General features: G+C 35.8%; 1 protein-coding gene across 4 annotated transcripts; it reads right to left on the bottom strand.

Annotated features, from left to right (window-relative positions):
* Nucleotides 1-1,821: 1,821 nt before the first annotated feature.
* Nucleotides 1,822-11,051, bottom strand: LOC113110384 (uncharacterized). 4 transcript variants are annotated; one of them, XM_026274564.1, is made up of 6 exons: nt 10,137-11,031; nt 8,818-8,869; nt 5,002-6,004; nt 4,750-4,905; nt 4,482-4,571; nt 1,822-3,181 (listed from the first exon to the last, which is right to left on the bottom strand). In XM_026274564.1, the coding sequence occupies exons 3-6, from the start codon at nt 5,986-5,988 to the stop codon at nt 2,873-2,875; spliced, it is 1,542 nt and encodes a 513-aa protein (XP_026130349.1). In that variant the 5' UTR covers nt 5,989-6,004; nt 8,818-8,869; nt 10,137-11,031; the 3' UTR covers nt 1,822-2,872. The 4 variants fall into 4 exon arrangements, with proteins under 4 accessions (XP_026130349.1, XP_026130350.1, XP_026130347.1 ...); XM_026274565.1 differs by lacking the exon at nt 10,137-11,031 and having other exon boundaries at nt 6,190-8,915; XM_026274563.1 differs by lacking the exons at nt 1,822-3,181; nt 4,482-4,571; nt 4,750-4,905 and having other exon boundaries at nt 5,541-6,004; nt 6,190-8,869; nt 10,137-11,051.
* Between the last annotated feature and the right edge of the window lie 796 nt (nt 11,052-11,847).

The raw sequence follows: 11,847 nt of genomic DNA, 5'->3' as shown, positions 1-11,847 counted from the left end.
AGGTTTAGGTTTAAGGAACACCTTAAACTTTTAATTGAGAGTTATTATTTTTCATCGATTTACTTGACTGGCTCATGTTTCCCATTTTCACATAGGCTCATTATCAGTTATGATAGACTCATTACTGTGTAAATGAGCACATTGTTGTTTTAGATGAGCTGATCATGTTCTGCTGGTGCTTTTGATCTTTGTTTAAGATTAAAATGTATTCTTATTTAATCTGTCCAACAGTGTACATATAGGCTATGCATCACAGAGGAATTCTGTTATTTTCTTCTCCCTGATATTAAATTATGGTTATGGTTATATTGTCATCTTCACAGAACTAAATCAGATACTTTGTCCTCTGTCTTGGATAACACACAAATATGTTACCAAAATGGTCAGGGAGGCAAGGCATTTTGAATGTGACTGTTTATTCAAGACTTTGTTTACACAGGACATATTTCAATACCTTTTGGGGATAGTTCCTCATGGGGATTGTGTGAGATACAACCTCAGGATCATCCAGCCCTCCCCTCTGATCTCGTTTCCTTTCTGTTTCTGTTCGTTTCACACACAGATTAGATTAGATTGTAAAACCCCCTCATCAGGACAGAATCCTGCTGTCCCATTACAGCAGAACAAGTTAAACAAAACGGCCCAGGAAGGCCTGTCCTTCCTTTGAACAGTCAGTAATCATCATAACTCTCATCATCAGTAATGAGTGCAGCTGGATGTCTGTGGTCTGGAAGTTAATAGTTTAATAGTGTAAATATCTGTAGTTCTCACAGACCGCTGCAGCTCTCAGTTACACTGTCAACCACAAGGGGCAAAGGCTGAGCTTTCTGCCCACTGTGGGAACGCACGTGTGAGATGTGCATTGCTACTCCTTCTTCTTCCTGCCTCTCTTTATCTGCAAACCTGAAAGCAGTCTGATTCTGCTAGTCTTAGCTGATTTAAGTTGGTTGCACTGGTCTCCCAGTCTACCCAAACTGAATTTTAGCTGGTTGCCCTGTACATAAAGCAGCAGGCATAGTTCAACTGAAAGCCCAGCAAGTCCAGCTAAACTGGAAGACCAACTATTCACCTCAGGTTGATACATTTTTATTTGATTTTATTTAACAATTTTATGTAAAATTAAACTAAATTTTTAATTAAAATAATATATATATTTTTTTATTTTCAACAGCTCAGATGTATGTAATGCAGCAGCCATGTTTCAGCTGTAAATTGATGTTCGTTGATTCATTCATTCATTCAGCAGCACATCTAAATGCAACAGGTGTGTTCCAGCTGTAAAGTAAGTTTTATTTTATTTTATTTTAGCAGCTCAGCTGTAAGTAATGCAAAAGCCGTGTTCAAGCTGTAAACTGTTGTCATTCATTCATTCATTCAGAAGCACAGCTGTATAAAATGCAACAGGTGTTCCAGCTGTAAACTGATGAGTTTTTAATTTAATTGTATTTTATTTTATTTTATATCAGTGCAACAGCTGTGTTCAAGCTGTAAACTGGTTTATTTATTTATTTTCTGCAGCTTTGTTTTATTTTAGATTTTATTTTATTTTGCATAAATGTGTTCCAGCTGTAATATAGAGTGTTAAGTCTGCCATCTAGTGGCCGCCGGTGTTTTTCACACAGAAGGCCGTTGCGTGTGTTCCTCAGTTCGTGCAGATCCAGGCGCTTAACCACAAGCCAAACAGTTTAAACTAATATTAACAGTGTACATTTCTTGGCTCGGCGTATTTGCTTTGTTTATTTTACAACATATTTCAGAAGTGTACAGGCTGTGCTGCGCTGTCCTTCATGTTCTGTCTGGGGTCTCCATTTTACTACACTGAAAAAAAAGATTTGTTGGATTTACTCAATTGAATTATGGACATTGGTTCCACACATTCAGTTTGAGTACAGAGTATCCTATGCATTTATGCGGTTTCATTATAATACGGTTGTGTTAATCATATGCAATTTCAAAAAGCAATGTGTACATAATCTTTTTAAGTTATACTTACATAATTCAGTTATGTTAGTTTAACATTAATATTTTATTTCAGATATATGCTTATATCATGTTAATCCTGTGCAATTAAATCAAGTTATCTTAACATAATTTTGATAACTTCACTAAAATTACATTTTAATACATTTCAATGGTTTGTTGTAGCATGTTTAATTTCATGTAACACAAAAAACCTTTTGTAAATCATTTATTTAATAATTTGAACAATGTGTAATTTAAATGGCATGTCTCAATAACATTTTGCTTTCAAAAACGTAGCATAAATAACTTCTCTGATTAAATTTAATAAAAATACATTTTTTAGTTTTAATTACACTAGTATAAAAACAAAGAAAATTCATTTTGTATGCATAACATGTAACATGAATATCAACAATATATGTAAACCTTCATAAGTTTTACAAGATATACAACTTTATAAAAGTAACATTACACTGCATGTAACACTGTTTAAAAACGACATTGTAACACTAATTTATTTCATTTCTCCCAGAAACCTTAAAACTGTACCAAAGAACAGCAGTACCTGGAACTGTTATTTCAAGAAAAACACTTTCGTTTCAAAGATAATTATATAAAGACATTACAAAATAATGTGAAAATACAGTATCTGACCCTTATCTAAACTATTAACAGTGTTTTTTTATTTATGCTAGTTTACCCAGATTCAGCTTTCTAATCATTCAAACTTCTGGGCCAGTCCAAAGAAAGGTCAAATTCAGAAAAAAAACATAAAAAGAAACAAGTGCAGGCAAAGCGGAACAGTCTAAACAATAAGATCACGTTTTACTCTCTGCAGCTCTGAATGCTGCTGAAATTTTCTGAGGTTGCTCATTTGTAGTCTCAGTAGTCACTCAAAAATTGGTCCATCTCACTGGTGGAGTTTAGATTTCAAATTTTGGGCCTTGATAGAGAGTTCACCTGCATCCAACTCCATGATGAGTTTCTGCAAAATTTCAAATGTAAAACGCAACTTTGTGGGGTACTGCAGGTTAAGAGTATAGATTAGACCAAACAACATTGAAGTTGCAAAAGCCACGCTGTCGAGGTCCTGAAGCACTGCCACACCCTCTAGCACAATTGCTACATTATGGGCTTCATTGTCTGCAGTGTGCTTCATCACGAAGATGCCCATGGTAGTCTTCTCAAACGCACTCTGTAGAAGATCTTCTTCCATGTCCTAAAGACAGAAAAAAAGATGAATATGTATTTAACACATGAACAAGAAATATGAGGGGTAGCATAATGGAATATTACTTAAAGAAAGGACTATCACATTTCCCCCCATTTTATTTTTTACTTAAGAACTACTAAAATTGTGTTAGTTTTTTAGAACCCTAAACATCTGTGTTGACATCACACATTCCAAATTAGCACATAAAATGTCTGTTAAATTTGACACCATCTGTAAAATATACATCAGGGGGGACCAATCCTGCTCCTGGAGATCTACTGGAGATTTCTAGTAATCCTAAAGACCTCGATTAGCTGAATTAGGTGTTTCATTCAGTTTGAGCTAAACTGTGCAGAGCTGCGGCCCACCAGGAATTGAGTTCGACACCCCAAAAAGTCATAACATTGTAAGAATAGGAGATAAGAAAAATATAATGAAACTTGTTAGAAATTAGAAATGTAATTTGTTTCCCACATCTGATACTAGCCATGTGCTGGTTTAAAGTAATGTGGCATATCATGGTATTGAATATGCACAGTAGTGTTATAGGGAATAGGTTTGCTGCAATAGACAGTGTTTTTAGTTATACTGGTGTTAAGACACAACACTGGTTACGTCATTTTGTTTACCGCAGCACCGCCCCCACCGCGTTTTTGATTTTTTAATAGTAACAAAAATAATTTAGCCTAGTTCAGTTAGAGGACAGACATGCTTAAAAACTAAACGCATTTGATCAACATCAGTGCGTCTGAGCGCTCATGAATCTTTCTGCAGTGTTGTGATGCTCTCGACGCCGGCGGTGTGAACACACAGTAAGTATTGTTATTTTATTAGGCATATAAATTGTATTTTTATTTATTTTGTTAATAAAAGTTCTGAGTTTGATGTATTTGTTGCTTGTAAAAGTTAAAGTAAAATGCCAAGAAATAAGAGTAAAAATTTGCTTGACGCCGAATTGCAGCAATTCAATTGCTGCTAATTTGAAAGTAAAATGTGCATGGCACTTTTACAAACCATTTGCAAGCGAAAGAAATGAGGGAAACTCCAATGAACTAATACCCCCCCCCCCCCCCCCAACACCAACGGTAATATCGGTTTTACCAGTGTTGTCCTTGAATAAGTAAATATGTGTGCTCTGTACAAACATTTAGAAGTTAAACAATTATAGCTACGTGTCTAGTGGATGAAATTAATTTTAATTTATGTTGCAATGTGCATATTTGATGAAACCATGGTTTTTAGATGTAGTAATGTGTTTCTTGTTGAACATAGTACAGATTCCATCAGTTAAGCTATAACTACTCACCACATACTCCTGAATGAGATCTTTAGGGTCCTCATTAAGATAAATACACAGTCCTCTGATGGCAAGTTCACGAGCTGCATCAATGTCATCCTTAAAAAAATAAGCCAGAGCAGAGAAAGAAAGGTTAGGTTAAGACATTATTCGAAATCAATTATGTTGCTGTCTATGGGTGCGACTCAGAAAGCCTTCTGAAAATACTTTGTGAAAGGGGCTTATATGAATGTTTTTGATGTGATCACCATATGCAAGTGCAACTTTGCTCACTTACTTCAACTACAGTTGACATCATCTCTTTCAGCTTTCTGCCTTGTTGCCCTGGTCGCCTTTCAAAAACCTTCAGAAAGCCTTCATAGTGAAGGTCAAGCTGTGACAGAAATTTTGACTGTAGAGGAACTGTTGTGATTCGCTTGAACTCTGCATTCACCTGAAAGCAGAATGTTAACAAAAAGAAATAAGAGTAGCAATAAGATATGACTCTCTGTTAGACATATTCAACCAATTTTGGAAATCTATCACAAACCTCAGTGACATCAAAGAGAGCTGGCCATCTCATCATGAAGTCCCCGATCATAGGGGCACAACGAAGCACTTCTTGTCTCCTGAGTGCAAATGTTCTCTGCATTTTAGTTTTAATAGTCTCTCGGTTGTTGTTTTTTTTCACATCTGAAAGAAGCTCAACTCTTGCAATCTCCAGAGTATGGTCGTTCTCTCCAGGGGAATAGGAGGGGCAGTAGTGCACTTCACCTCTCTTGGGCTTCTTTACATTGTAGGCAGGGCTTTTTTTCCCATCTGGCTTATGCTTTAAAGAATTTACAGTAACTTCAGGACATCCAAGTTTTCGGAGATGTGTGCGATAGTTAGATAATTTGTACTTGAGGCTCACTTTCCAACCCCCATACCCAGTGTCTGAGCCCCTTTCTGTTAAACATGGATGCTTCTTGATGAGTGCCTCTCCCACTTGTTCAAACTCTCTGTCCGTGACATAGACCTTGTATTGAACAATTTTTTGGACCAACCCCTCAAGTATATCTGACTTCAGCTTGATATCAGGAATAAGCAGTGTTCCATTTTCTCTGAAGACACTGTTTGCCTGTTCAAGCTTAAATTCTGCATCATATGAAAATGGTGGAATGCAGAATGTTTCAGGCCAAGAAGATCGTCTGGTAGAGGAGAGAGAAGAAATGGATGCAGAGACTTCGGAATGTCCTGGGGCAAAGGTTGAACTGTTCATTGTGCCAGCTGAAGTAGCATTCCGTGGTGAGAGGGAGTCAGTAATGTTTATTATTTTTATTGTGGCTTTGTCCTTAATTTCATTCATTGAAGTCAAATTCATAAACTGGTTGTCAAAAAGAGTGTCCATAAACTGCAGACGAAAGGGGTCCTGTAGCTTACATTGACTCCTCACAGCATCTTCTAGTTCAGTCACAGACTCAGGCAAGCCAGATGGAAAAACCACTCTCTGGCAGCTGCTCTCCCCCAAAATGATTCGAAGAACAGCCGATGTCATTGTCCAGTGCCTCAGTCTGTAAGTTGAACAAAAAAACAATAGTGAACACACCTGTTTGCATGTTTGGATACAGCACTTTTTAAATGTGGAATAATTAAAGATATTTATACAATATTACTGTAAATCAAAGTAGCTTTTCCATTGTAGGAAACAAACAGACAAACCGATTTTGAAGCTATTTTTACTTTTTTTATTCCTTACCTTTGCAGCAGACAAATCTCTTTAACGTTACCATCTGCACATGTCCAATCAAATAGTCAGCCAAGGGGTATTCATCAGTTAATTCACTGACTTCTACAAGGCTAACTGCCTTTGTTGGGGACTGACTTAGCTCGTAAGCTCTATAGTGCTCTCTATACCATCCACAGAGTTGTTTCACAATAAAGAACAACTTTTGATGCAAAACACAAATTTGCTCAATTTGACCAAATTCAGGTAATCCACCTTCAGATCCATGAACAACGATCATTCCTGTCCTGTAGTTGATACCCTTGCTCCAAACATTTTTTGTGATATGAATTTCAGAGAGATTAGGATATCTCTGCCTCACAACTATAGCTATCTCTTCCTTCAAAATATCCACTGGGACTGCAGATCCACTTGACATTTCCAGCTCTGACTTCTCAAGACTTGGTGAAGTTAGCTGGTACCCAATCATTAGCTGATGTTTTGTGGCCAGGGAGAATGGGACATTTTTGAAGCAACTGGTATGTCTAATGGCCTGTTTAAAGAAGCTGTGCTTTGCTTCAAACCTGATTGTCCAATACCCCACAAGAGGACCAAACAACCTGATTATTTGAGGGTAGTGCTCCAAGTAGTGGTGTTTGGGCAGCAATCTCTGTTCAGGAAATAAGTCCTGGTATCTTTGTCTGTGCTCAGATATTTTACTTTCTAAGTAAGCAATGGACTCATCATTGTGAACTGGGGCAACAACAAGTTCTACAATCTCTTTCAAGTCTAAGAGAATCTGCCATGCAGGCTCATTTTCAGGAATCTGAGGACCAATTAAAAATGGAAGCAAGCGTAACAAGCTCCAGTTCTCATGAGCATTGCCTCCTATTGTTTTCCTGCTTGATAAAGGTTGAGGCAAAACATGAGGCTTATTAGTCTTATCGTTATATTTGTATGGAAAATCCAAAATTGATTTGTTGATTTTATCCAAGGTAATGTACTTTTTTGATATTATCAATGTGAGACAATGTGCAAGCTCAACAGGTACAATACCCTCAAATATATCATGGGCAATGTCTGGTGGGTAGCCAGTGAGGACATGAAAATGAGAAAGAGCTTCAGTTAGAGGACAAGCTTTTTTCACTCCAAAATAGTTAGTATCACTATCCTCAGCCAGCCTCACATGAGCACTGTGGAGCTCTTTTGTTCTGAGGCTGAGAGCACCTGTTCTTACCTCTATTGACTGAATGTCTTGTTTGCTTGCAGTACAAAATCGACAAATATAATGCCCTGAAAAACTTTCATTAAAGCCAGCTAAACCATGAGCTCCTAAATTGTCTGCAGAAACAGTAACAACAGTTCCCTTCAGTGTTTCTCCTAACAGTGGTATGAAAATTCCATGTTCTTCCAAGTATTTGAGGTCTTTTAGGAGTGGTTCAAGCACTCTGTTATAGCCATATGTTTTGACATCATCAGTTCTACATAGTAGGGCCAAATATATAGAGGACAATGATGAATTGGACCCAGGAGGTAGGTTCCTTAGCACCCAATAGACTGCACAAAGCTTGTGTTTTTTGCGGGATGTCCCCAGGGGGTTGCAGAGCTCAAAATCATCAACATATAAACCCACAAAAAGTCTTAGCTCTTGACCTGACAAAAACCTATTTTGTTTAAAATGAAGACCATCTCTGAAAGACTGATACACACTGTCTTCCTCAGTTTCTTGTGTTTTCTGATTCGGAGATATCTTTTCTAAAATATCTTTCCGATTTAAAAGCACTTGAAGGGAATCAAGAATTGGAATGTACTGAAAAGTCTTTTTGTTTTTAGCATCCAGAATATATTCAACAGGATCAACTACATTGAAGTTAGTCTTATAATACTGCCTACGTTGATAAGCAGAACCAAGACAGCCACCTTTTTGTATAGCTTTGTGTATAGGGTTATCTGTGGACAGTGTAGTTGCTATTTCTTTCAGGATAGATTTGTCAACTTCAAGATTGTGCTTCTGAAAAGCATCTACTAAAACATCTGTAGTAAGGGGAATTGACAAAGTGCTATTTAGGATGTAAAGCTCTTGTAAAAATTCATCAATGGCTGCACTGGGTACATGGGACAGATGTTCAAGCTTTAACAATGCTGCTGCAAAATTGTGTTTGATTTCATTTGGAAGGTTATTTGAAGAATGGACATCAGATTCAATTTCATAATATGCCTCTACCTCAACATCATCTGCTAAATCTGACTCTTGTGAAGCTACTGTTGTAGTTGTTACTATCCCAGGTTTAAAATCATTTAGTAAAAAAGAATGATGCTTTCTGTTCTTATGAGATTTAAAGGTACCACAGATATTTGTTTTAAAGTTACAATCTGAAAACATACAAGTTATCAATTCATTTTTCTTAAGATGTGCATTAATATGAGCCCAGTAATCTTTCTCCAAGTTAAGTCCTCCACAATTACATATATGGCAACTAAATATTATATTTTGAAACTGTTTCTGCCTAGTGTCAGACACATGAAATCTATTTAAATGAATTCTAAGTGCATTCCAAGTTCTAAATGTGCAGGGGCAGTTAGAATAAACACATGGAAAACGACTATTATGTCCGAAATGCCTGTGTTTTAACCTATAATGCTGCAGAAGTTTTAACCTACTTGGTACAACAACTGAACAGGCTTTGCAATTCCACATATACAGCAAATGTCACTGTAAAGAGAGAAACAGCAGAAATTAGTCATAAATAACAACAACAACAACAACAATTAATGATTTTAAGAATCAATTTACTGTACTATTCCAAATTAAAGACAATGCTATTTATAAGATTACCCCCTTTTAAGATGTACCGTTTTGGAAAAAGGCTTTTACATTTTTTCCAAAATGTATGGTAAGTACTAGAAAATTAACCAACATTCACTTTAAAAAACACTTTATAGCATACCATAAAATAACCTTTATTGCAGCAGTCATTTATATTAATTATGATATCCATCTTAAAATGACAATCATGTTAGTTAGACTACCAAAATGTAATTAACTTATATGTGAAATCCTAATATTGTAATCTTAAAACCTGTCTGAAAGAGATTTTTGTGAGTTATGGGGCGAGGGCGGGGCTATCGAGGATTCGTTTACTTGATAAAATAGGTAATTGCACTAAAAACGTACTGTATGTTTAACTTAATGATTATTCGTTGGTAAATCAAAGGCATGCACTGACGGAGCATTGAGCGCTTTGCCCATTGCCGTGATATGGTAACGGCTATGAACCCCTCCCCCACACAAATCCTAAAGCCAGTGGAGAGGACCTCATTCTCAGAGATGCAAGTTAGGGAGATTGTAGAAATACCGGTCCTAATAACACATAGCAGTGAACTTGGAAGCAGTGGGTTTTCTCTGGATACAAAGCACAATAACGTTTTCATTTTTAACTGATTTCAATGCTTTAAGGTCCACGTAAAGTGCAAAAACATATTTTAATCTAGATAATTATTTATTTTAGTCATAAGGAAATATTAAACCTCGATCTTGTGAAGCATTAATTTATGCTTCAGTTAGGTTCCTTCTTTTTTTGTTAATACGTACGCATTAATTCCTATAAACCCTCAGCACAAAAAGTTAAATATTTATGATCACCGATTTTGAAAATCTGAATCAAGTTAGCCAATGTATTGAAAGGCATTATTATTCACCTGATGAAAACTTGGTTTCCATTTTAAATTATTTATTCGCATAGTAGACGTTTGATCAACTACCGTTACCAGTAATATGTATGGTTTACTTAACATTAACGTTAACTTTACCCAACCCCCCCCCCCCCCCCAAAAAAAAAATCTGCGATGACACTCGACTAAATATACCATTGACACGATTTAAAAGCGTGTGGGGTTATCTTAAAACATTATTATTGCATTTAAACTGACAATGACTGCATTTTATAATATATCACATGATTTTCTACTGAAATTCTTACCTTTTAACGAGCTTAAACAAGTCAGTCAGTCCCCTCGTGCCTTTCCAAACCAACGGTCCTGGTGTGGGCTGGATTTCAAAGCGCATGCGCACGCGCACGTTGCTCCCGCGCAAACGACGTATTTCACAAAACGGAATTAGATTAATTATAGCATACACAATGGAATTAAGTTGAGAAGAAAATACAAAGTAATTGTGTGACACGGTCCTATTTTAATTAAGTAAATCAAACAGCAGAAAAAAATCATTTTATGTGAACACCATTTGTTTGAAATCTGAAACAATTTGAACATTTTCTTGCAAAGTGATTATATCATGTTTTGATGATTGTGTTGAATTTCATTTAGAATTTAAACAATAAAATTATGTTTCCATCTTAAACATAAATGTATTAAGTAGACTGTAAGTGTATTGCTTTAGTAAATTCAGTAAAACTGCTTTTCCTTTTTTTCAGTGTAGGCCTACTTAACATCGGAGTGAAGAGCATATTTAAAAATGTAAATTGACATTTTGAAATGACCATTAATAATCTATTTACAATCTATTTTATGTCATTGTAATCTGGCAAAATGACACCGGGAAATAATTCAAAATACCTTCTCTTTATAATCTTTTATGATTCACAGAAGAAAGTAAGTCATTTGGAATACCATGAGGGTGCATAATAATGACAGGTCAAAGTGGTCACTTTCAGTCAAAATGAGTAGATAATGATGTTAGAGGTCTCACATTTCTCACTATTTTCTGCAACTTGAGGTGACGAAATACATCAGGGCAAAGATGAAAGCTTTGAGAGTAAAAAACAGATTATATCCATTAATTGATCTCTTTCTGTGAGGATGAATTGGCCTGTTGAAGTGCTTCATTTCTTTCATTATTTGATCTATAGAGCACAATGGTGTCTGTAGGGTTTTGAGAGCCCAGAGCAACAGTATAAAGCATGCAGGGTCTTTTCAATTCAACAATAGAAATGGGGGGAATTAGAGAATTCAGTCAACTGATTTTACTACGCATGTATTATATACAAATCACACTGTATTTGTTTGCCAACCGTGGATGCTAACTAGAACTAAAGTAAAAAAAAATCAAACTCCGAAAGAGAAATCACTTGCCTCAAAGAAAGGAATGCATTTGTCTGATCTCTAATTAAATTTCTATGTAATCATTTTGAAAATGGTGAACGCATATTAATGTACTTGCTTTTTGATTTTCAGCATCTGTAATTGAAGTGCGATGTTACTATCGGCCAATTTTAAAATAGATTTTCATGCAATATTCATCTCACAACACTATTTTTTTCAAAGGTAAAAAGTATTAACAGTAATGAATGACTGCTCAAATGTGCCCATAAAAAATCTTATTTTTAAAAGAAATATAACTGCTTTTATAATAAACTATAAAGACATAATAGTCAAGTCAACACCAAACAAAAAACACATCAACTAAACATCACAAAACAAAACACCACAGAACATCAAACACCAAACACAACAACTAAACACCCCAAAACAAAACACCAAACACAACAACTAAACACCACAAAACAAAACATCAAACACCAAACACAACTAAACACCACAAAAAAAACAAAACAAAAAAAACACAACAACTAAACCGCCCAAAACATGAAACACCAAAAACAACTAAACACCACAAAACAAAATATCAAACACCAAACACAACAACTAAACAACAGGCACAACAACTAAACA

Source organism: Carassius auratus, chromosome 10 (genome assembly GCF_003368295.1).
Source record: "Carassius auratus strain Wakin chromosome 10, ASM336829v1, whole genome shotgun sequence".
NCBI lineage: Eukaryota > Metazoa > Chordata > Actinopteri > Cypriniformes > Cyprinidae > Carassius > Carassius auratus.
This window is presented reverse-complemented; position numbering and strand designations above follow the sequence as displayed.